Source organism: Silene latifolia, chromosome 5 (assembly GCF_048544455.1).
Source record: "Silene latifolia isolate original U9 population chromosome 5, ASM4854445v1, whole genome shotgun sequence".
Classification (NCBI taxonomy): Eukaryota; Viridiplantae; Streptophyta; class Magnoliopsida; order Caryophyllales; family Caryophyllaceae; genus Silene; species Silene latifolia.
Genome location: NC_133530.1, coordinates 33819516 through 33846296, shown reverse-complemented (window position 1 = coordinate 33846296; position 26781 = coordinate 33819516). Strand labels below are relative to the sequence as shown.

Here is a 26781-nt window from a genome sequence, read left to right as displayed (position 1 = left end):
TGAGACCTAGATTGCTTGACTGAATAATCATGGTGAACCGACTGTCTTAGCTATTTTCTCTCTGTTTGCGTAATCCTTATTCTCTTATCTTTTCTCTCTTTCTTAATCTCATTAGATTAGAACAAACAATTAAATCCCCCAGAATTATTACCTAGACGGACTTGACTAAGCTGACATTTTCCCATCTCCCTGTGGAGATCGACCCGACTTCCGTAGCTATATTAGTTAGTGCCAGTTGGTTATTTTTGGTAGGTACGCGACTAGCCTGTCAGTACTCGATCGATTAAGTGTGGCACTCGATCGAGTAAGGGTCACTCGATCTTGTAAGTGACTTACTCGATCGAGTAAGTGCGTTTTACGGGTTGTTTTAGCCGGATTTTGTTAATAACGCGAGATTAATATAAAAAGGCTTCCGCCATCTTTCTTAATCAGTTTTCACTTTTCTAAAACCTTTGAAGAGAGAAAAAGAGTTACGTCATTCTCATTCTTCGCGTTATTGGCAAATCCCAAGGCTAGGTTCGTCAGATCGTCTCATTCGTCTGCCCATCTATCGCAGGATGAAATACAATACTCATCTTCAATGTAGTCCCCATCAATTCCTGCAATCTTGCCAAAACCGAGAAATGAATCTCGTATCCTGATCTCACAAAATGTCCTTTGGCACCCCATGTAACCTCACTACATTCTTCTTGTAACCATTTGCCAATTGCGCCTTACTCCACGTATATTTCATGGGAATAAAATGAGCTGATTTGGTCAAAGGATCAACGATCACCCAAATCATGTTATTACCTTGCGGAGTCCTCGTTAATCCCACAATGAAATCTAAGGATATAGATTCCCACTTCCACTCGGTTACCTCTAGAGACTGAATCTTACCTTGCGGTCTTCGCTGCTCCCCTTTGACTCTCTAGCAAGTCAAACATCGAGTCACAAACTCAGCTATCTCCCTCTTTATCCCAGGCCACCAAAACGTCTACTTAAAATCCTTATAAAGCTTGTTACCACCTGGATGCACTGAATACGGAGTGCAATGAGCCTCTATCATGATCATCTTTTTCAACTCCTCATCCTTAGGTACACACCATCTCCCATCAAACCGAACACTCCCATCAGAATGAATAGACAACCGAGACACTGTACCCTTCTCCACTCCTGAATCTTAGGATCAAGAGCCTGTTTCCTACGAATATCATCATAAAGATCTGGTTCAACTTTCAAGTCTCTCCTAGCAACTTCCTTCTGGATCACATGTATCCCCATCTTGGTCACTTCATCTTTTAACCTCATTAGTGACATAACTGTACATAGAGAATGCACACTTTTCCTACTCAATGTATCATCCACAACATTCGCTTTCCCTTCATGGTATATAATATCCATGTCATAGTCTCCAATGAGCTTCATCCATCGCCTCTGTCTCATGTTCATCTCCTTCTGAGTAAAGATGTACTTTAAACTCTTATGATCAGAAAACACCTTAAAGGTCGCCCCATATAGATAGTTTCTCCAAATCTTTAGAGCAAAAACAACTGCACCCAACTCTAGATCATGCGTCGGATAGTTCTCCTCATAAGACTTCAACTGCCTAGAAGCATAGGCAATGACTTTCCCGTTCATCAACACACAACCCAACCCATTCTTCGAAGCATCTGTATACACCTCGAAATTCTCACTCCCTTCAGGTAAAGCCAAGACCGGAGCTGTGTTCAAACGCTCCTTTAACATTTAGAATGCCGTCTTACAACTTTCATCCCAACGAAACCTGTTCTCTTTCCTGATCAAAGCTGTCATAGGTCTTACAATCTTTGAAAAGTCTTTCACGTACCGTCGATAATATCCTGCCAAACCCAAGAAACTTCTAATCTCGGCCAAATTCTTCAGCGCCTCCCAGTTAGACACCGCCTCAATCTTGCTAGGATCAACAACTACACCCTCTTTAGAAATTACATGGCCAAGAAAAACCACTTTCTCTAACCAGAACTCACACTTAGACAACTTTGCATACAATTGGTTGTCACGTAGAGTTTGCAACACCAATCGTAAATGCTCCTCGTGCTCCTCCTTAGTCTTGGAATAGACTAAGATGTCGTCTATAAACACCACCACAAACTGATCCAAGTATTGGCTGAAAACCCGATTCATCAGATCCATAAACACTGATGGCGCATTAGTCAAACCAAACGGCATCACTACATACTCATAGTGACCATATCGCGACCGAAAAGCTGTCTTTGGTATGTCTTCATCCCGAATCCTCACCTGATGGTACCCCGACCTTAGATCAATCTTGGAAAAGACACCAGCTCCACTCAACTGGTAAAAAAGATCATCTATCCTCGGTAAAGGATACATATCTTCATTGTAACATGGTTCAACTCTCTGTAGTCGATACACAGCCTCAACTCCCATCCTTCTTCTTCAGAAACAAGACTGGTGCACCCCAAGGCGATACATTAGGTCTAATGTATCCCTTGTCCACCAATTCATTCAACTGTTTCTTTAACTCCTCTAATTCCTTACGGACCCATACGGTACGAGGACTTAGAGGTTGGTCCCGTCCCTGGTTTCAACTCCACACTGAAATCGATCTCTCACTTCGGCGGTAATCCCGGTATTTCATCCGGGAAAATATCTGGAAACTCTCCCGGTACCGGTATCTCAGCTGCTGTCGGTTCTACCATACTGGTATCTTTCACTTGGCAAAGTATCATAGGACACCCCTTCCTCAAGTAAGATATCAAAGTCACTGTTGCAATATCTTTGACTTTGGGTTTGACAACAAACCCACGATAAGACACACTAGCCCCCTTAGGACCTCATAAAGATACTTTCTTTTGGTGATAGTCTATTCTAGCCTTATAGTTACCCAACCAGTCCATCCCGACTATCATCTCAAAACCATCCATAGGAAACTCCTACAAGTCAACTGGAAGATCAACTTGCCCAATAACCATGGATACCCCTTTATACAGTTTCCCACATGATATTGACTCCCCAGACGACATAAAAATTTCATCTTTTATAGACACAAACTTCCCCAAACCCATAGACTTACCATGACTTGGCGATACAAAAGAGTGTGACGCCCTTGAATCAAACAAAACAAAAGTAGGAACGCTGTTAACAAGAAAAATACCGGTAATTACGTGAGCATCATCCTCTGCAGCTTGCTTATCCATCATGAAAAGTTTACCATTGCTCTTCTGGCCTCCCCCTTGCACTGTACTTGCTGATGTAGTAGGCTTGGCAGCTAACACCTGATTGGTATTAGCCATCGGTCGCTGATAAGAATTGCCACCATTGCGGTTGCAACCGCCATTGTTATTGCTCTGCCCATCTTGGTTATTCCACGACCCCGCTGGCCGATTACTAGCATAGTTCTGCGTCGGTCCCTGAGAAAAGTTCTCCTGAGACTGTCTCTGAAAGCCCTCCAAACTACACTAGTACACTCATGCCTCTTGTGGCCAACACCGCCATAGTTAAAACATGCGATACTCCAGCTGCTGGTACTACCGCGAACACGCCCATAAGAAGATCCTCCACTGAAACCCGACCCAGAAGAGTAAGCCTTTGTCTGATTTTGGTTACCACGCTTGTAACCAGATTGGACACCGCCATTACTCTCAGCCTTTCTCTTCTCCGAGCCCTTCTCCCTAGTTTTCTTGGAAATTTCGACCAACCTTTCAGCCCGTCCAGCTCTCTCATAAACCTCTTTCACATCGGTAAGAGTCCCTGCTGCTAGTTTCTCCATGATCTGGTAAGTCAACCCTTTCTCGAAAAGAAGTGCTAAATTCACCGGATTTAGCCCCATATCCTCAGCATACCTTGACTTCTCGTTGAACTTATGGTAGTACTCTATCACTATCATGTCCCAAGCCATCTTGAAAGAATCTAAATCATCACGCAACTTATTGTAAACATGCTCCAGAACAAACTCATTCCTCATAGCTCTCTTGAACTCGGACCACGGAATTGCAGTCTTACCCTGCTTCAGATAGATGTCTAAGGCATTGTCTTTCACCTTATCCCACCATCCTCTGGCTGAATCCCATAGGTAGAACGCAACATGTTCTACCTTAAACTCCTCTGGACAATGCACCACCCCAAGGATATTCTCCATCTCACAATGCCAATTGTCGAGCATAATCGACGCACCTGTACCCATATAGTTAGTGTGGTTGAAGCGATATATAGTAGTGCTCATCTGGGCAAAATCTACCCCAGCCTCCTTATCTTTCCCCATCTTCTGGAGGCTCTCAGTGAGCGCGTCTTGGTGCTCAAGCATTTTGGCAATATCCTCAATGCTCATCTCTTGAGCCTTAAGATACGTGGCTAATCTCTTTGGCGGCATATCTTTGAGCTATAAAAGGGAGATAAACGTAAGAACATAGCCTACGGCTCAAAGAAAATATGACCCCCACAAAGACAAAGTCGATCGAGTACTCACAGATACACGATCGAGTAGGAGTCACTCGATCGAGTAACCTACACACTCGATCGAGTACCGCAACTCCAGAAGCTGTTCAGAACTGACATAAAACATACTCGATCGAGTCACTAATGTACTCGGTCGAGTACACGATACTAGATCGAGTACTCCCCTTACTTGATCGAGTAACACGACTCCAGTAGCTACTGTCCAACACATAAACGTACCCACTCAATCGAGCCACGCTTACTCGATCGAGTTTCCCCTACTCGGTCGAGTCATCCTCACGAATCACATTACCCACATGCTTTTATGCTATAACTTTACGTAAACACAATAACATAAATATACGACATCATATCCCCTATTCACATGTTACTAATATAACAACATTATAAATCCACCTTCCATCACATAAACAATGTTCTTAACATAAATTTCATATTCTCATGCAAATACTTACTTCATCTTGTCCAACACTTCAACCAATTCATCCATTTCAATACTCACTTCATCCAATATATGCATATAAAACAACAATGAACAAGTAACGATCCCATGACACCCCATAGTGACCGGTTCAAAGTTGCAAGGGCAAGTTCGTGACTTTAGGACGTCTCCCAACCCTTTGCATTATCTCCTAACAACTCCTACCCGGGTTCATTTTAATTTGACTCTCTACATTCATTAGGTTCATTGGTTACAGGTTCCAAAATCGTCGCTCTGATACCACTTTGTAATACCCCCATACACCAAGGTGCCTTACCAAGACCACCCTAACATATGGAGATGCTACCATCTCGGTTACCTGAGGTATAGTAATCAAAGGAAACCATAAAGAAACGTAATTTAAGTTGTAAATTTTAATGTGCGTACATCACAAGCCAAAACTGAAATATAAAATACAACCGTCTCAAACGGAAATCCAACTGAAATAAAAAACCTGTCGTGACAACACAGCGGAAGACTAAAGACTCTGACAAGTGATGACTCTATCCCCAGCTAGATCCCGCGCGTACTCCAAATAAATACCTGTTAATCAACTGCTCACCATCCCCGAATGGATCACCAAACGGGGTCAGTTACTGAATAAACAAGATAAGCAAACAACACATCCAATTATACAAACACATTACCCCAACTCCATCTCATTACCAAACACCTGACTACACACTAAAGTGTGTAGCCCTGCTAGAATACCCATCGCAACAGATATTCCTCTCCGCCTGTGGGGACCGCAATTGTACCATCTAAGTTCCGCTCAACACCATAGAGGGAATAACCCATGTCCATTAATGTGCACATCCCCCTTGTGACGGGAACCACAAGGAGCGAATCAAGGGCGTGAAGCCACTCCCCGCAAGTGACTCCACTCAACCGAAGGCGCACCTCGCGAACCACAGACAACAAACAACCAATCCACATTACCAATATAAACATGCCAATTCCAATTAACGATAACAGTAATCATGCCAATCAAACAATCATGCGATCTTATACTTATTTACGCAGTCAACTGAGTAGGAAAACTCTACCTGAGACGGAATCACCAACAATCAACGCAGCAGATCAAAAACCTTTCTTTACGAAATCACCTCCTATAAAAAAAATCACATAATTATAAATCTACCACATAATACTCCCAAAACCCCGAAATTACCCAATTAGGGTTTAACCATCATTAACTATTTGACATAAAAACAATATAGAAATCTTACCTACACGATGACGATCACAAAGATATGACGATCTCAGAAATCCGACAACTCTAGCCTTGATTTGATAGCAAAGAGAGAAGGGAATTGAACGTCGTTGTTTTCTTTTGTGAAAGGTTTAGAAAATAAAAATAAAAATTGAAAGGAAACTGTCGAAAGAACTTTATATAGCTCTCCGCGTTTACTATCAAATTCGTTCGAAAAATTATAAAATCCGACTTACTCGATCGAGTAACTAACATACTCAATCAAGTACCGCATACTCGATCGAGTAACTACAAAGCAGAGCTCACTCCAGAATGCGTCAAAGACTTACTCGACAGAGTAATCCCTACTCGATATAGTACCCAACAGCTCAAATATCTGAGGTATTACAAAAGGTATAATGTTTTTATGTACCAGACAGGTGTTTGGTAAAATATTGGGTTGTGGTAAGTATCGTATAGGTTATTTAAAGGAAATGACATAAGGATGGTGGAGGTAACCGAAGTTGTACTCAACATGTGGTTGGCTGATCCCGTTATTTTATATTTCCTTTCAGGTTTTTGTGTTGAGAGTTAATAAGAGGTGAGCCATAATACCATCTTCTTTTTGCTGTTGTCGACTCATATCTTGTTCCTTCGTTCAGGAATATGTAGTTTAAGAAACAAAAAAAGGCTCGTCCTGTAACTAATGATCCATTGAATGTTGCTTCAACTTCAATTAAGGTCACTGTCATGCACACAGATATTGTCAAATTATGGTTTATTCATAAGGGGAACTCATCAGAAGCTGCGTTAATATGTCAACCAAATTATGGCAGTTAGTTCTACCTGAACGAATGGCTTCTTTTGTGATACCTTGTGTGTCTCAATCATTTATTTACCTTTGATTAAAATATCATTAACAAAGAATAAAAAGATTAAAAAATAATGAGACGTAATACTCATACACAAGAATTTTTTCATCATGTGGTTGATTCACTAATAAAATTGTGTTGTTTTTTCACTGTCATAATCATGAGAGGGAGTATTCATTCTTTGTTTGTTTATGTCAGGCTGAATTAGGCTTTTGATTGAGAGCTAATGGAGGCCATATAGTGCGTTTGTAATTTGCCTTCATTTTACGGTGTTTGAAGTTACAACTTGAGTTTTTCTTGAATAGGAATGACATGTATGTTTTGCTCGTCATGCACTTGAAGAATGTGAAAGGCAACACAGAAGCGGTTACATTTAATGGGAGGTATGACTTAGTCCCTTTTTTTCATGGTATTGTGGCTATCACATCTAGGCTCTTATTAGTCTATCAATGAAGGAGCTGCCGTTTCAAGTCATGGGAAATGCTATTTGTTGTATTTGAGGTATAATACCTGCAGTTGTTTATATGTGTAAGTGTGCATGTGTTTAGACAACACATTGAGTTAGCATGTTGTAGTCTTATTTCTCTCACTATTGTTATTCTATTGTGGTTTTTGTTTCCTATCTTTCATTTGTGGACACCTTGGATGCCACTTTATCTTTCAGTAATTTCACTAGTAGAATAATAGTAACTTATACTGACAATGACTGTATCCGGTGACTGAGCTGAAAAATGAAACTCCAGCGGGCCTGTGTAACGTCTATCAATCTATGTATAGGCTATAGCATAGTTGTAACACCTTATTTCATATATGTTGCTAGATTCTAAATGTTTAAGGTGTGAACATTCAGGAAGGTGACATACAAGCTGGTTTGAACATTTAGGGAGGTGACATACAAGTGTCTAGAAGTGCTTATGAACATTCAGGGAAAGTGACATACAAGCTGGTTTGAAGATTTCAGGTACTTAATTTTGCTAATATTTACCTTAAGCAGTAGCACTCAACTCTACATTAAGGATGAGAAATGCTACTGACCATGAGAATATCCAAATAGGAAAGGGACGAGATGTTGGTGTAAAACCAGATCTTATTGTTTTAAACAAAAGTAGCATGTGAAAATTGACGAGAGCAAGCCCTCAGTCGAGAGATGTGCAATAGATTAAGACATCGTTTTGAGTTTTTCCACATGCTTTTGTTACACTTGCATTCACTATTTTCACATTTTTATTTTAAGTTCACATTTTTATTTTAAGTATATTATCTTAGTGCAAACGCCAAGAAAGTTTATGCCTTACAGGTAACTTGAATTCAATGAAAAGTTGAAGATGATCACAAATTATTGTTTATTCATAGAACATATTTATTGTGTATAGCGAGCGTGCATTTGAGTGGATACTAATCATAAGGTGGATTGGTAATTCAATGTTTATAGTCTCTTAGGTTAATTTTTAGTAAAGTTAGACGTTGGTTTAATAATGTTTCGTTTGATTTTCTTACTTTTGGTTTTGTTAAATGTGTCATTGCAGATTTAAAAATGTCAATTGACAAGATGAAGGATGTTAAAGAGGGGTAGGCTAACAACTATTTAGGGAATATGTAATGTTAATTAGTCTATTACCTAAGATGTGTATGTGATTATTTATGCACTTGGATGTATAATTTTGAATATCGACATTATCCTTTTGTCGGATGATATGCAAGTTCCTTGGTTGACATTATTTTGAATGTATTTTTTTGTTTATTTCGCTATTTGGCTTCTGAAATCTATCAATAGGACATTGTTGGCGAAATTTTGGTACCAAATAATTTTATCTATGGTGGCGGTTCTTAATATGAAACGCCACTATTAGTTCAGCTTTAGTGGCGGTTCTTTAGTAACAACCGACGTCATAGTTACCTTTAGTGGCGGTGCTTTATTAACAACCGTCGTTTTATATTAGTCTATAATGGCGGTTTTGTTTAATAACCGCCATCGTAGGCGAGCTATAGCGGCGGTTGTACAACCGCCGCAAAGTATATACGAACCCGTGATATACGACGCACCCAAAACCTTTAAAAACTGCCACAAAAAGGTCATTTATGACCGCCACTGTAGGAGTTTTTTCTACTAGTGCAACGATGTTTTGTGCTTTGTTTGACCAAAGTACAAAGTTAATCCAAACGGTTTCCAAGTACCCTTAATTGCTTGGTGGACTCCATTCAATCACAAATTGCTCGCTTCATGACCTTCATTGAGATGAAATTGACCGAACTAAAGCGATCTGCTCACTCCAAAAACATTTAGTACTAAATACGTAGCTAGTGATCAGCTCGAGTTCAGATCGACTCGTTTACAGCCCTAGCAAAAACTATCATCAAGGAACTTTTTACCGCAACAATTAGCTTCCCTAGTTATTATATCTCACAAGGCTAAAGTCATATCACCTTAATCAAAATAAGCCTAACTCGGTACTAACAAATAGCTAGTGATAAAACAGGTATCAAATCCACAGGGTTTGTTTGTTTAATTTCTAACAACTGATTGCGAGGTAAATAAAGACGATTTCAAATATATTAAAAGAGTTTAGGGATCAAGTTCACTAGGTTAGTTATCCGGGGATGTGATTTAACTAATTAATTGAGTTGTTATGTTGTTTAAGCATATGATCAATCGACTCAAATATGCCCTTTAGATCTAAACTTAACATGCAGTCGCTATAATTAAGCTAGCCTATTCAATTGTCGCAGCCTTTATTAGTCGTAATCCGGTCGGTAATAATTTTAATTCGCAAGGCTAATTAACTAATTCTGGCCAAAACTAATCAACTAGATTCAGGACAACAATTGAACAATAACTAAAAGCAATTTAACAATCAATGCATTAAGATAAGCCCCCTTCTAACAACCTAGATCCCTTTTCGCCCTAGATAAACAAATTAACTACACATACTAATGATGATAACAACAATAACAATAAAGGAAATCATGTTTAGAAGCATGTAAATGAATAGCAAAGTAAAAATAAAATTATGACTTGAATTAATGAAGAAAGATTAATAGTACCGTAGTAAAGTATGTAGATCTGAAACAATGCGCAATAATAATCAACTTCAAAGTTTCTACGAACTTTAGATTATTATTAGGTTACAACTTTAGACTGGTCAAGTGGTGACATATTTGACCAACATAAAGTAGATTATTATTGTGAGTGTTGTGATATCTCACAACCACTTCCCCTTTATAACATTACTTTAATCAATTGTGAGACTATGAGCTTATAATTTATGACGTGTTACAACCTAGAATTTGTATTCTCGTGGTAGTCCATTAATGTACTAGGTTCGACTCTTGTGTTACGCAATTTTAGTTAACGAACTTTTCGTTATTTGGGCTTCGCCCATCAGCCCAGAGACCTCAAGATAATATACCAACTACATAACCATTTAACCACTTGCACTTAGTGATGTTATCCATTACTACAAATAAATATAATGAAATCTACTGCATTTTAGAGAAAAAAAATCAGCCTAAAACATTATTTATTAGAAAAAATATCAATCAAACTAATTAATTTGTCATTTTTTTTACTTTCTACGATATTAGTTTAGAGAAAAAAAATTCAAAATATTAAAATGTTCTTAAATATAAAAATAATGTACTGAGATTTTTTCCGGTGCCCCCCTATAAGAAATTCCTGCGTCCGCCCCTGCTCGTAATATGCTTTGACAAATGCAAGATAAGTTAAGTATGAAAATATTTGTGTTTGTGACATTGGTAATTTAATTGCAGTAAAAATAGCATTCAACTGACTCGGATTTACCTGATGAAACAAGTTGCTGTAAGATTTTTATGAGCATCTAAATATATCAATTCCACTTACTAAAAATGGAAACAAAAAAACCTTGAATTCCATCATAATTCAGCTCGCTCATGCAAACAGCAAACTCCACTCCCACGCAACAAAAACGGTTAAAGAGAGAGAAATAAAAAAGAGATATTTCACCATCAAATAACTCAAAATCTCAAAAACATTACTGTATTATTATTATTCTCAAATTAATTTCATCACCCCGCCAAACTGAAATTTTGAAAAAACCAAAAAAAAATGGAGGAAGGATTTCCAAGTAATGTTGAGCTAACAGCAGCAGCTTCACTTCTCCTTCTCTCTCACTCTCACTCTCATCTTCATCCTTCTACTGCACCATTACCGCTACCTTCGTCTGCATCGTAACTTCATCTTCGTTCTACTCGTTTTTATTCCACTATTTTAATTTCACTTTTTACCTTCATATTATGTTTATGATTATGCATTAATTGTATATTTTTAATGAATAATGTTGTAAATGCAGGTGTGGTGATGAGTTTTTGAAGAAATCGTACGCGTTTATTGAATCCGAGACGAGGTTGCTACTTGAGACAACTCCGCCTTCACGTTCTTCGATTACCTCTGAATTCTCGCAGTTTCACCTGCAGGTGCTTTTCTCTTTACGTTTACGAATTATTCTTGAGGTTTTGTTCGGTTTTGATGCTGTGTTTTTAGTTGAATCAAATTGAGCTAAGTTTTCTGCAGTTGTTTCCAGTATTTTGTTTGTTAAACGAAGCTTACACTATTAGATACAAAAAAAAATGTTTGATAAAGAATATTCTGTAAATTAGGTTAGAATGCTGTATGTGATTTGCGTGATGATTCGATTTGGTTTCGTTATTAGCAAGTAAACTTAATTTACGATGAGCTCAATACTTAATTTGTGCTGTTTACGAAAATTCTGATCCTCTGTTTGTTTTACAAACATCTTGCGCGTGAAAAACGATGTAATTCGAGCTTCGGTATATGATTATTTTTCTTTTTGAGATTCGATGTGCTAGCATGAGGTTCAAAATAATAGTTTCGTTGATATCAATTTCTGTTTGTCTTTAATTCGTCAACTGCATTGTGAAATCGTGACTTCACGTCAATTTAGATCTCTCGGAGTATCGTTTTTACGAAATTGTTTAAGTTAATTATCAAACGTCAAACGATCTTGTATTGAATTTCGAATTTAGTTTGTTCGTGTTTTTGAACTGTAAACGTAGCTTGTGTAGTTCGCGAAATTTTGATGCTCTGCATATTTCATGAACATGTTGCTATTCATCTAGTACGGAGTATAAAAACTATGAAATTCAAGTTCTGTTATAAACTTGTTTTGAAATTTGAAGTTTAACGTGAAGTTTAAAATCACGATTTCGGTTGTATCAATTTGTGATCGTCTTCAATTCCTCAGTTCTTAATTTGAAATTGTGTTGTGAAATTGTGAAATGAATTCCGAATTAAGTTCCGAATCTCTTGATGTATCTCTTATCCTAGGAAATTGTTTAAATTAATCATCAAACGTCAAAATATCTACCTGCAACATATTTTTTTGAAATGAATTCCGAATTAAGTTCGTATTGTACATTGTCCAGAAAGTTTACCTAAGGCCTAAGCTAAAACAGCATTTGTATCTTAGTTTCTGTACAATTGTTTCAATCAGTGATTTAAGTGTTGCCTGAGAAATCAAATATTGCTAGTTGTTACATCAAGTTATATTACTGTACATGTTCCAACAGGTGGTTAGGAAAGCGCGGTCTAAGGTAATTTACATAAGCACAAGTGACCAGAAAGCGGCACCCTCAACCCGGGAAAAACCACCAGTAGTCTTGAAGCGGAAAGCAGTGACGTGCTCTCAAACTACAAGCGGAACAGCTGAGGACTCATGCTTAACAACCGGGGGAACAAGCGAGATATCAAGCAAGAGGAAGAGGAACTCAGCAGAGGCGGTGGAGCAAAAGACGAGGAGAAGGGTAGGGTCCACGCACATACGCAGGAGAGCAGAAGCCATAATAAGGATGCTGTCACGCGGGGAGTGCGCATCAGAAGTCCGTATCAGGCAGGTCCTTGGAGATAGCCCTGATACCAGCAAAGCTCTCAGAATGTTTGCATCCTCGCCTCTTTCACTCTCTTTAAGTTATTGTTACATTGAAATTATGATCAGGATGCTAAACCATTGATTTGGATTTAACCGACACATTCCTGTTTTCCTGTTGTTTTTATATTGCTCCCTTCCTTGTCTTTGTTTTGGCTTTCTGTGGTCGGGAACCGGTTGCGTTTGCCAAGCACTGATCATCGTCATTGACGACAGTTTGGGTTGTGTTTTATGTGGGTGCAGGTTGTTAAGGATGTCAGTAGTGAAACGAAGTGGGGCTGGAGGCAGGACTGATCCTTACAGATACATGGTAAATACCAGATTTACCTTTCAGTCATATATAGATTGGTAATTTCATACATACTCCCTCCGGGCTCCGTCCCAATGATTTGTGTACCTTTGATTAAAATACGCCTCACAAAGAATTTAGAAGGTAAACAGATAAAAAGGACGGAAGGAGCATATTTTTTGATGTCTTAGTCTTGTACTCACAAGTATTATCTTGAATACTCGCTAGTACTAAACTAGTCTAACAGTATTAGTAGTACAATCTTATGCAAGAATCTGTCCTGTGAAAGTTAAGCTGTATATATCAAAGGACATTTTCAATATGCCTTGAACTTACCCTTGTTTCTCCAGATGGTAGCAACAAGTTAATCGCAGCGACAGCTCTCAGAAAACACGGGAAAGAAGATGTCACTTTTGTAAGGTTCATCAAGGCTCAAGGAACCAATTTTTGGACAGGCGATTATAATGCAGATTTATACATAAACTAATTGATATCAAAGTAATTAAGTATACACCCTGTGTTTATTATACCATCTATATATAGACTTAACGTTATCGGATTGTAGTATAGAGGCTGTTTATGCAAGATAAGAGAAACAATAGGAGAAAACGATACAGCAGTTATTTACATATAAATTGTATTGGCTTATGTCGCTTCGATTGTGCTTTCAGTAGATAATGACATTATGAGTTTGGTAGGGCTTCAGCCTTTGTCATCATGAATTGTGCTTTCAGTCGATTGTGCACGTATCTCTTATCTCAGCTTGCGTATGATATGTACGAGTTTGGTAGGGCTTCAGCTTCCTTTGTCTTTGAGTGTACCGTGAAGTGTCTGTGATCTACAAAACCAATACATCATCAACGCGATGATGCACTGAGATTGATCTGCACCAGAATAATCGACTTCAAACTCTGTTGAGTAAGCAGAATTGGCTTCCTTTAGGTGAACTATGAGGTAGCTGGGATCCTTCTAAATCCCAAAACATCATCAATTCATATACACTGACGACCGTTGGATACTTGGATTGGCCTGCACTAGAATTATCGACTCCAAATTCCGTTGGGTGAGACATTAACCAGCTCCTGTAGTCCTGTGCAATTGCTTAAAGAGTCGTAAATCCATATGCAGTATGCTTTAATGCTGCTTTACGAAGTTATCAAACTTAAAATCAACACTGTAAAATTGTAATCAACCTTGATTCAATTTTGATGTCCTCTATTATAACTCTCTTCTACTCTATCTTGTCGCTGCTCGCCTTCAATATTCTCATTTCAAGGATTGAACAGCACTTCTAAGCCGAATGTCGTGATTTTGCTCATTGAATGAAAACCAAATTCATCTGACTGCATGTGCCATGTCCTTGGCCATATTAGTGCATTACCATTATTTACCACATTGCATTCCCCTTGCATCATGCTCCTCTTCCTCGTATCAGCAAGCGCGCTAAGGAGGTTTCATTCTCTAGGATTCCGACCACTTAAGAGTGGCCATGTCGATGTAATAGTGTAACACTAATCATTTGCATGACTCAGTCCATACATCATTTCATAAACAGGCTTTGTAAATATGATCCATTTGAATTTGGTTCAAGACATCGAAAAGGTAGCACTTAAAATTCCGTCATTCACATTCATATACTCAAAAATGGTGACAACCCAATAATACAACGTGCTTCTCGTCACCTTTGTACAATCCGGCACGTTTTGATTCTTACATAAAAAAAATTATAAATAATCTACACATTTTGACACGTAAATCTCCAGAGGATGCTATATCTTTACGGCATCCACCAGATAAAATAAAATAAAATAAATCAGAAAAATAAGAATAAATTAAATGTTAGAATCTAAAGAGGACTGACGAGTGAAGCTGCTCGAGTAGCTGATAGACCAAGCTTATCAATTCTTCCAGAGAAAGTGCACCGTTTTATTGGCAATTATCAACATCCAGCGGCTTTGAGGAAGTTATCATAAGGGCTTGACGCGGGTAACTTGAACTCAGCACCACATGCCATGGGGACGGCCTCACCTGGCAGATCCAGGAAAGGATTGCCTACCTGCATCACCGTCATTTGTTTCCAGGCCTCAGAATAAGTACTTCCATCTAATATTTGAACAAGAAAAAAGTTTCAGAAGACGGTACTGTACTGTACCTTAGACAAAGGAACCATCTCTTTTGAATCGTGTTCGACATGGAAGTTAAACAAGCTTTCGTGCTTCTGGGATGTCATCAAATGGGACATCTTCTGTTGCTTACCCATCAAAAGAGCTTCACAATGACTCGCCATTTCCTTGTATGACACATCAGGTGCTGTTGACACTGAAAATCTACCGACTTGATGAGCATTCTCCAGGACCTGCAAGGGAGAATGCACACGTCATATAACAAGCCTGCAAGTCTACAAAAAACACTCCGCGAGAGGATAATTGACTATTGGCATATAAGCATTTCAATTTCACTGAATGCAAAAAAATATTGCCTCATGTACGCATAATACATAAGAAATATCTTCAGAAGGCATAAAGGAAGAGAAGCGTACTGATTCTAACAGTTGATTGACACTCAGCAGATTAGAGTTTTCCATCGTCAACTGTGACTCTTGTTTTTGAGGATTATCATGATTGTCGTCGTCAATGGTCATGAGAGGGCCAGCCTAAGCAAGCAAAATAAAGATGAACTTGTTAAGAGGAAACGAAAAAGATTTGAAACAATACAGGATGAGGACACAAGTCCTCGCTTCTTAAAAAGCTGTAAGAAGTCAGTACCTCATCATGACATACACTTATTCGAGCATCAAACTGATATATCTTAGAAGGAGAGTCAAACATTTGAGCTCCTAGAGGACACACATCCTCTGGTAAAAATTCACTGAGTAACTGCTCCTTAACGGTGCATATTTCAGCCTGTATACCACAGCCACATATCAATGTAAGTTCAGATGTAACTACAGAGAATTTAGCATACACCATGAAGACAGTTAATTTTTCAAGTATGAGAATTTACAGCTTTCATCTGCTCAAGACTTCGGATAATCTCAGCTGCAAAAGATTCCCTGGTTTGATCCTCCGTAATTATAATTTCTGACAGATATCTTGAAGCAGAACTATCATCCTCCTTAGATCCGAATCCTATAGTAGCATTCTTGTTAACTGCCTGCAATTTGCTATCTCCAACCAAGCACAGAAAGGGATCAACCTGAAACAAAATGAAGAACACTATGAAAATCTCCATGAAAATCGTTCATCTTAGAAGAAAAACATTGTCAACAGGGATGTATACCGTCTTGTTGTTTAGAGTTGCCTTGGCACATGAGACAAGAGGATGAATCTCATAAGCTTTTGCAGAAAAAATAATCATTGCTGTGGCCACTGTGAATAGTGATCTGCGACGTGATGGTGGCAAGGGTCCTACATGTTGCAATAGAAGAACGTGGGTGATTTGCATAGACAAAACGTTCAATTCATAAAATGGCCATACTCGCACCCACGAGGAGAGATTCCATTTCATAAGCCCAATGTAGACTTCATCTCAAAACCAATTGGCTATGGGAATAACACGATCAATTCTCTAGTGTGAGCTGTGCTTCCATATACCCTTTTCTATTCAATATTTGATACACAAGTAATACAACTACTAAGCTAGCTAGCTAGCTAGTGTAACTTAGCAATGTACGAATTATCTCTACACATGCTATTGCTAGCTATTTGTAAATCAACAAATCCAAGAGTATGTTCAAAAAATAAAAATAAGCATCACTTAAATTTAATAATAATAGGTACCTCCGTCTGCCAGTGAAATGCCTCTCAAAGAAAATGCAAGCTGAAAACTTCGAACTAGTGCCTCTTGGCTAGAACTCTAAAAAAAGAGACGAGGCAAATTAGAGAGAAAGTAACATCTACAAGCACACTAGTCATATAAAGAAGAATGATAGCTCCAGACTGAGCATCACAGAAAACAGCGTGATCAAAAGGTGATGGTCTGGATCTTGACAAGAAAATGAATGAGATATAGGAATCAGAAAATAATTTTATAGAACAATAGGTCCATGTGGTACACTTCCCTATTGTTCTTCACGATATATGAACAACAGATAGCTAATAGCTGGCTTCATGGAGAGCAGTAAGAGCAAAAGGTGGGGCGGGTAATTTTCTGGAAGTTGACATCAAAATGAACTGAAGTAGGCAAACGTCCCTTATCATAGCACAAATATTAATTATATGGATATACCTGCGTACTGTTGCATATAGTAAAAATTTCGTCAGAATTTTAAAGAGGTAACTATCACCTTTGCACGAGCAAATAACAAAATCAGGCTGTATGTATGAGCAATTGCCTCGTAATTTTCAGGTGTATTTTCTGGAGAGATTGACTGTGCCCAAATAGATGAAAGGAGGAGAGTTATTTGCCGGCTACTGAGCCTAAGAGAACTTCCTTCCTGTTTGAAAAGTAGAAATGAACATCATAACTTGACAACAATCGCAGATAAGATGACTTCAAAGACAGCCCAAAGGCAAATAGGTAGATGATAATAGACTTAGATATTCAGATACGGATGCATAGGTCAAACTGCCGAGGGTTGCTATCCACCTTCTCCCTCCAACCTTTTCTCCCACCTTCTCCCTTTACCCTCTCACAATCGATTAAACTAATAAATATCATGTGGGGTCGGAAGGCAAGTGGATGAGGCAAGATATAATATATTTCAAACGATTATTAGAGGAGAAGATAGATAGCAATTCTCCAAACTGCCATATCGATATTAACACTAAATATCCAACCAGACTCAAAGACAGCCCAAAGGCAAACGAAACTGCGGAGAAAAGAACATTAAAGAAAAATATAGAAGATGGTTAGGACCTACCACTTCTTTATTTAAGGTACTTAAAGAAATTTCCTCTGTTGGCATTGCCTTCATGCTATATGCCCGGCTGTAGGATGACTTTAATCTATTGAGAACTCCACTATCATTGTTTACCTCACTCAGAACGTTCTCTTTGCTTCCAGATCTTTCTTTCCTTAGTTTCTCAAAGAGGGCAGCAGAAGAAGAGAAGACGGAGACAGTTCGAGAAAGAGACCTTGGTACATGAGCAGCCTTCCCTGATAAAGGTACAGATGAAATTTGACGAGGAGCCACTGAGGACGGTACCAGAACAACAGAAAAAATACGGTGAGCCCCTACTCTTGTTTCATGATCTTTGTGGACCATTGCAGGGAGTAATTGATGAAATAGAGCCTCGGGAAATGCCTAGCAGAAATGAAAACAAATTTCATGTCAGAGTTCTACATAAAACAGTACCACCGTTTCAATAGGTTGTTAACATTTTCCAAAAAATGAGGATTGAAACAGTGAAAATAATTAAGTAGAAACAGGGTAGCTTGCCTTGTTCTGATATGAAATATTTGGCAAGGAAGCTACAATTTGTGCAGTTCGAAAGACAGCAGCAATTGTAGTCCTGGCTATAACTGTAATACTAGAAATATTTTCAAGCATGACGGCCATAATGTCAAGAATTGGACCTGCATCTCCAACCTGTTCAATGGGTAAAATTGAGATATAATTCATCTACTAAAGATCAGTTGTACAATGGCAATTGCAGGAAGAGGTTCTACCTTTTGTGAAAATTGCACAAGGCACTCATCCACTAATTCTTGGAACCTTCTGTTAAATTTAATAATATCAGAACCGAGGTTCAAGTCATCAATGGAGCAATGTATACTTTTACGCAGATGCCTCATAATATCGCTAACTGCACCAAGAAGCGAAACAGATGGCTCAACCTCTGCTTGCTTAGCAAGGGAGGTAGTCACCTCGACAATGTCCAACTGCATCTCAGGTTGTTTAAGTACATTTTTGTGATCCAAATGTTTCACCAATATAGAAAGCAAAAAGTGTGTACTGTGCCCTGAAAATAATTCCATTAAAAAATGTTGGTATCAGCCCATCACTAATAAAGACTTCCCAACTGAAGAATGAGTAATGGCTAGTTGTAGAGTAGCTAACTTTACCAAAATTTCCCATAATGGTCTGCATGTCCCTCAAAACAGGACAAGCAAGTCCATGTTTTGAAGACCACAAATTTCCATTGTCAAAGTAACGGAACAAAGCTTCTAATACACGTCTAGTGGTGGTTGCCTCCTTGCCAAGTTTTGCCATGTTATTCAGGCAGACCCTGGACCAAAACCCGGGGCTCTTGGCGTCGTCCCTGTAGAATAATACGTAAGTCGACAATATTATACGGAGTATGTAGCATCATAAAAGAAACTACAGGGACACAGGGTGATTCACAGTAATTACTCTGTCACACTCAATTCGCCTTTAGTATTTACAATGACTCTCCAGGAAGGAATCCTATTCACAAGTTCCGGTGAAGGGGTAACATGATCCTCATCGTTACAAACTTCTTGCACCCATCGGCCACTTTCAGTTCGTTGCTTATCTAGGTCACTTCCTGGATTTTGCTCAGGAGCCGTATAATTTTCCAAAACTACTGAAACAACCTAATAAAGGAGAAAAGTAATGTATTAACCAAATTCTTGCTGATAAAATCAGTTAAAGCATAAAATATATAATTTCTGAATCCTACTGAAAATAAGCCCAGAGGCTATGGCTACACAGTAACCTAAGAAAAAACAAACACAAGAGCCAAGAATCAACTATTGATGAAATTCACAAGCCAATTAAGGGTGAAAATAGGAAGTGACGAGGGGAAGGGGGAGAGGGGAAATAGTGACATGCATAATAGCGATTGTCATCGAATGGTAGAGGTAGCAATGTCAATGTTGCACTATCAAATATCAATACGGCATAAAATTGAAATGCCTCAATGGTCCCAGCTAAATCAAATAAAGGAAGAAGGATTTTAGGGGGGAAAAATATATGTTCCATATTTTGTGCATATTCACTATATCTTCAATTTGTGAGTCTCCAGTCACATTGTGAGCCAGTATGGTTTAGACAACATATGCAGCAGTTCAAAATATACCCCATACAGGAACCGGAAATGTACCATACACATGACTGATGACTATCTTTTACCCACTATAGGACATACTTTCAAGAATAAACACTTAGGCCTGATATAATTCAAGACTTCAAGTACATTAAGTTCAGAAAAACAAGTAATCTGTACTTGACATTAATTTGAGCAAATGGGTAAACGATATGATCAAGAAATTCATGAAAAAGGGACATGTTCTTATCTACTTACCGTGTCAAATTCAGCCAACATATGGGAATGTTCACCCATGAACCAGACCTGCAAAATCCATTTGCACAAAATCTAAGTCTAGAAAAACTCCAGAATTTAGGGGCTACATATCCTGGATGATATGAAAAATGTGAAATACCAGGACACCCTTTCAAAAAAAATATAAAATAAATTTCAAAGCATACGTAGACAATTAGACTCAAATAATACTCTTTGGTTCTACTAAGTAAAGATGGAATAAAGCAGAATAATTCACTAAAGAAACGGTCATTAGCCGCAATTCTCAATGCAATTTTTACTAGGAGTCATCCGTCATCCGAGAACAGCCTCTCTATATAGTTCATACAGAAGTAAAGTTGCATACAACAGATCCACCATGCTCCGCTATTTGCGGAGCCTTTGAGGCACTAGGGACTGTGCAGGGTAATGTTATTGTATTATATAGACAATTAGACAACACAACCTCATGATTGTTATAGATCGTCACAGCAATAACATGGCAAAATGAATGCTGTTACCATTGAAGAGATCGACTGCAACCCAGCTGCTCGAAGCCGAAATCCCCTCTCATCTTCCCCAACTTCTTGCGCCAGCTGACACAGTTTTGGAATAAAGGCTTCCAAGTTGAATATGAAAGTACCATCTTTCTGAAAGAGGGCGTCAATCAAAAAAATGAAGTGCCGTTAAGAGTTAAATAATTTATGACTGGGCAAACAAAATTAGCGAGGTTTTATTACACACCTGATTATTTACAAAAACAAAAAGAGTCTCGCATCCTATAATTCGCATTTCATCTTGTCCAGTTTGATCCAGCAAAATGTTCATGATGCTTAGCAAACTGCTAGCGAACAAAGGCCTGCAACATTGTCACACAAGAAAAAGTGAAATTGACAGTGTAAGATTAAAAATATTTTTTGGCACAAAATTGTCAGACAAGAAAAAGTGAAATTGGCAGTTTTCTGAGAAAGTTATGAGGCATTCAGACAACAATGTGCAGAACAAAAGTAAACTGATGGCACAAAATTTTCTTCGCTTTAATCTACATAACAGTGTTCGGTAATAGATAAATTTTATCTATGCAAAGGCAGATATACAGATATCAAATCAGAGAGAGTTGAAGAAGTTTCCAGCTGGTCTAACACTTTAGAGAAACACCACTATTACCCTGACATGGGAACAAAAAATATGATATCATCTTATTCTTTCAGGCTCATGTGATGTATAAGATGTTTCCCGGTTTCTAAAAGTTTACCCTGATCATCTCCAGAGTAGATAGCTAGACATGGTATCAAATCTTGGGTTGAGACTTGATGTTGGAATTGGTCTCTGCATCCTAATCTTGGTAGTTGTGCTACATTTGTAATCAATACCATCTTAAAATGTGGTCATGCTAGCCCATAAAACCTTGATAACTCGATTGCCATACGGAGTAGCAGTCAAGATTTAATACTACTTTACTACCTCAAGTGCAATTTCTTTGAGATTTGCCTAACATCGTAAACATTTGTTAGCCAGTCTTTTCCAAGTCACACAAAACCAAACAAATAAACAAGCATAACATCAAAGCAGACATAACAAACGAGCTGTATTACTGTATATTCATGTTACAAGTAAATATAACAATGCACAAAATCAAGAGATTGGAGAACTGATGCGTCTTCACGTATCTTCAATCAAAGAGAATAAATAAATAAAGTAGTGGTCAAGCATCTGTATTTGCTATGCAATATAAAAAAGATGAAGATTAGGAACTTACATTTGATCTCTACAAGAAACCAATAATTTTCTGTAGATACACATAACGATTTTTGCAGCATGGAAATTTTCATTTCTTAACTCCTTGTAACATCTCTGCTCAAGAGTATTGGTGATCTGACAAGCAGAATATAAGTAAGTCAAGAGACATGGAAACACATAATGCAAGCAACACAATCTATCACTCAATCTAATTATTAGCAGTGAAATTTTAGATACTTTAAAGTTTAAACCTTTCTCATAACAAAACTTGCAAAAGAAAGGGAAACAGTGAGAGCTGGTTGACCTTAATGCAACGGTGGTAGACACTAGACAACACTTAATAAGCCTTTTTCTTCACTACAGTTAACATTTAGTAGGACCCTTCTCAGATATGTACCCAGCCCATGCCACCCACAAAAAGAAAACATTTTTATAAAACCATATTGTTTCCAATTTAACCTGGCTTATTATCTTAAGCACAATTTGTGTTTCTAACACAAGGGTAAGGCTGCGTACATCCGACCCCCCCTTACCCCGCAATTTGCAGGAGCCATTGAGGCACTCGGGTAATGTTGTTGTTGTTGTTGTTATTATCTTAAGCACATGAAACGTCGATCCAGAACTCGGTCAACAACCTACTGGAAGAAATACCTGAGGGACAGTGCTGCATGGTCATTGACAAAGGACGAACATGCAAAATTACCATAGAAATTACTAAAAGCATGCAACTATTCTGGTCGTGTTAGGTTGTATGGCTGAAGGAAGATCATATAAACTTCAATATGGAAATTATATCGTGGAGGATGCTTCTACTCCGAGTCTCCTATTAATCTCTGAAAATATAACCCAACCATGCAGATTCTGGTATTTGTGTGGCATCGTTCTTATTATCCTTGGTTAATGCAGTCCACTACCCACTAAATAGCGTGAAACAGAAGTACACAACATACTCCGCAGACCACAAATACATCCAATGACAGCAAAATGTGCGAGCTAATAATAAATCTTTGGATGCATTGTTGTAAGGGAAAAGGGAGGCACATTTCATTCCCTTTCTATAGTAAAATGTACCTTAGGAACACGCAAGGGATTTTTTGCTGCATATTCACAAAGCTTCCCAATCATCCGCTCATTTGGTCCTTCATCCTATCAAAAAAGACATTGTTAGTAGAAAAACTTAGTTGGTGGTAAGGAAATATATAGACTAAGTACTTTTCTAATATTCTCATAAATCAGATGCACGTAAAACGATTGCTGTGTGCGTGCATTCATGTGAGATCAGTGACCGTTAGCAAGCCTAAGTTGAGCATATGACTGAAAATACATACTCCCTCCATTTTTTTAAAATATCCCTCGCGTACTTTATGAAGTGTGGAAAATATATGTAAGAGAAGTGTAAAACAAGTGGTCCCCACTCCCCAAAACCTAAGCTACAAGTTGTCTGGTTGCTAGTTCACTACTAATATACTTCCTCCATTCAACTCCACTCTACCACTTTCATTTTTCACGTTTGCCAACGCGTGTTTTACGCGCTAAATATCGTTAGCTACGTATTTGCAAAAAATATAAAAGGTAGATATTTTTAATGTACTCGTAAAGACGAATCAAACAAGATCCCACATGAATATATTTTCACTTACGTATCGAGAGAAAATTGAAACTGAATACTCACTCGTGAATAGTGTTCAAAAATGAAATAGGTAGGGTGGAGTTGAATGGAGGTAGTATAAAGCTTGTTAGACCAAGATAATGGGTACGTTGAATTGAGAATGCTTGAAAGAGCGGATAACAATGGTGAAATAATTGTGCCACTAAGGTTAGCACTGTTGAGATACAGGAGATACTAGAATACAAAGGATTTGGTGCAAATTACTATGTACGAGTAATATTTAACCAAATATGAGCTCAATCCTTGGCTTCCACGGGTTAAAGGCATGGATGAGTGCACGGTATATCCGATACATGGAATGGCTTATGAGCATATTTATGTATTCATGAATGTAAGAAAAGGGAAATTAAGTAGGCAAAACGGTCATCGTGGGAAGGCTATGTGTGATATTAAACTGATACAGATTGATCAGGTTCCTAACGGATTTGAAGTTATAGGGGTGAACCAGTAATACAATGGACAAAACTAGTAAAAAAAATCAAAACAAGTGTCTGAGGATTTGACATTTTTCATTGTACAGTGAGGCGACTGCCCCAGGTAACCCTGTCTAGTTTCTCTACTGTTAAGAATTCACACCATCCGGAATTGCAGCACAAGTAGATAACAGGGATAAATTTGAAGGTATACAGCTAAAATACACAATAAGTTCAACTCTTACAGGATAGCAAATTTACGACAGATATCAGGAAGGCGGCAACATATGGTAAAAATGCGAAAATGAAACCTGGGTTTTTGGGAAAATATCAGCAATGAATTTCTTGTATCTCTTAACGGGCTGCCTGGACCTGGCGCGCATAGCAGGGCAGAAGAAACACAAACTGCCGCATGCTGGCAGTACTTGCCTTGATATTACCCCGGAAATCGCACCCATTTTCTCCCCAATTCAATATATACTCAGCTATTTACAATCTCCAATCCAATTAAAAACCACAAACCACCAAAATTTATAAACTACCCACCAAAAAGAACCCTTTTTATTTTTTTTGCTTTTATACAAATCAAAAAAACAAAACCCGGAATTCTGGGAGAAAAAAAGCCAACAATTTTGGGGGTACCTCCTGCCCTCCGGGACCAGCCTGCATTTCAGGAAATTATGACTAATCATTCCTTTTTGTATCAAATTGACCATAATTTAGGTACATCATTATCAATAACAATCATATCATATAAATTAAATGCTTCAGCATCATCTGAATCAATATAAATAAATGCAAGCAATATGATCTGACTCAAATTATACAACAACATTAAATTGCGGGGTAAAGGGGGTCAAATATACGTAACACGAAAGAGGTTGTTTCGGAATGATCCAAGATGAAAAATACCTCAGGATCGATGCTTGAGGGAGCAGAGAACCGAGGCTGGAAAACCGTAAAAAATAAAAAATGAAGAATTCAAAAAAAGAAGGCAATAATATCAGGCATTCCCCCGCCTGCTCGGAATATTATGATTCCTGTTGTATCATTTTTTATTTTTATTTTTTAATTATTTATAAAAAGGTTGTTTATTAATTTGATTTCTCTCTCTTAATTTCCGTTATTTTCTTCCTGTTTTATTATCATTAAAGAAATAAATGGGGGAAAAAAGCTCCCAAAGAATGGGGGAAATGAAGAAAGAGGGTATGAATTAATAAGGGTAAACAAGGGAGGTTTGAAGAGGTGAGGTGAGGTGAGGTGAGCCGGCAAAATGAATGACAACGGTGTACTACTTTTTATTTCTGATGATTCTGTATGCAAACTACAGAGAGGGTGGCAGGTTACTATGCTAAAAGTACACTTCATACATGACATGGTGGCTTGACTTTTTCTCATGTCCCGGCAATTGAATATCCTGTTTTTAGGGGTGGTAGGGGTCACTGAGGGTGTGCAAAATCCAGTTCGGACTAGAAAAATGGATCATGCGGACCGAAATTTATCAGATTAGAATTGAAAATTAAAATTCTGATCAGGTCTCCTGTCCAACATTTTTTAAGATTTTGATTTTCGATCCGGTCTTATTTTGGACCGGAATTTTTCAGTTTGGACCGGAATTATTGTTATTTGTTTTTTTCTTAAAATTTTATCTAAAAAATCAATTATATGCCTATTTAATTCTGTCAAACCAGTCCGGATTTTTCAACCGTAATTTGAAAAAGTGGGTATGTTAAAATAATCTGATCCAACCAGTCTTGTACTGTAATTTTTCCGGTCCGATCCATTCTCCAGTCCATAATTTTTTGAGATTCCGGTTCAGGACCGATGCACAGCCCTACTTGTACAGGGTTGATAAGGTAATTTTTGGCTTAATCAAGACTAATATAGATGGAATTGGGCTGTGCCGGTTCGTGTCTCATGTCGGCCCATTGTGCTAGGGTGAAAAATGCATGGCCCATGCACTGGCTTTGTGTGGTTGTGTCGTGACGGTAAAATGAAAATGTGGATCATGTTCAACACATGGCCCATCGAATGTGGTATCGTGCCGTGCTTGAGTGTGTCCAAACAATTCCTCCACTTTAACCTTATTTTTGTGTATTTTGAGCGTATTCAGGTGTGCCGAAGTGTGTCGGGCACTGTTTTTTTTTTTCTCAAGCTTTGGCCCAAGCACGGCTCATGGCGTGCCATTTTGTGTCAATATCGTGTTGTGCTAAAACGGGCCATGGGTAGTGCTGGGGCGTGCCAGCCCACATGCCTACTTCTATCTTTAATCAAGATTGTCCATTAATGTTGCAACTTGAAGTTCTACTTATACAGATAATAGGAGAACTAGTAGTTCTCGTACAAATGTATGTTTTTTTAGATGAGAGTGTTAGAGATTATAATAATTAAATTGTTATTTATTTAACTTTATTAGAAATTTAATAATAAAATCAACTATCGATAATATTTCATACCTATAAATATTATTAAAAGGCTAGCCTAAAAATGTCACTTAGACAATGCCACATGGGATGAAAAAAAGCCACGTACACAATAATAATGTGACTTGGCAAACTA

At 38.2% G+C, this 26781-nt stretch overlaps 3 protein-coding genes across 3 annotated transcripts; 1 reads left to right on the top strand and 2 right to left on the bottom strand.

The window, feature by feature from the left end:
- Positions 1 to 643: 643 nt before the first annotated feature.
- LOC141655201 (uncharacterized) lies at positions 644 to 1425 on the bottom strand. Its single transcript, XM_074462291.1, has 2 exons — positions 1144 to 1425; positions 644 to 910 (listed from the first exon to the last, which is right to left on the bottom strand). Exons 1-2 carry the CDS (start codon positions 1423 to 1425, stop codon positions 644 to 646), a joined length of 549 nt encoding a protein of 182 aa, XP_074318392.1.
- Positions 1426 to 10981: 9556 nt separating this feature from the next.
- On the top strand, positions 10982 to 13847 carry LOC141656055 (uncharacterized). Its single transcript, XM_074463002.1, has 5 exons — positions 10982 to 11191; positions 11314 to 11437; positions 12551 to 12915; positions 13150 to 13216; positions 13546 to 13847. The coding sequence occupies exons 1-5, from the start codon at positions 11070 to 11072 to the stop codon at positions 13561 to 13563; spliced, it is 696 nt and encodes a 231-aa protein (XP_074319103.1). The 5' UTR covers positions 10982 to 11069; the 3' UTR covers positions 13564 to 13847.
- A 951-nt stretch (positions 13848 to 14798) lies between these two features.
- On the bottom strand, positions 14799 to 25607 carry LOC141657227 (protein SEMI-ROLLED LEAF 2). The gene is made up of 20 exons (XM_074464383.1): positions 25135 to 25607; positions 24534 to 24885; positions 23212 to 23286; positions 22160 to 22275; positions 21145 to 21259; positions 20922 to 21050; positions 20404 to 20451; positions 19491 to 19693; positions 19202 to 19398; positions 18806 to 19098; positions 18576 to 18725; positions 18057 to 18440; positions 17481 to 17630; positions 16975 to 17050; positions 16475 to 16602; positions 16199 to 16390; positions 15961 to 16098; positions 15735 to 15848; positions 15348 to 15551; positions 14799 to 15251 (listed from the first exon to the last, which is right to left on the bottom strand). Exons 2-20 carry the CDS (start codon positions 24678 to 24680, stop codon positions 15135 to 15137), a joined length of 2976 nt encoding a protein of 991 aa, XP_074320484.1. The 5' UTR covers positions 24681 to 24885; positions 25135 to 25607; the 3' UTR covers positions 14799 to 15134.
- Between the last annotated feature and the right edge of the window lie 1174 nt (positions 25608 to 26781).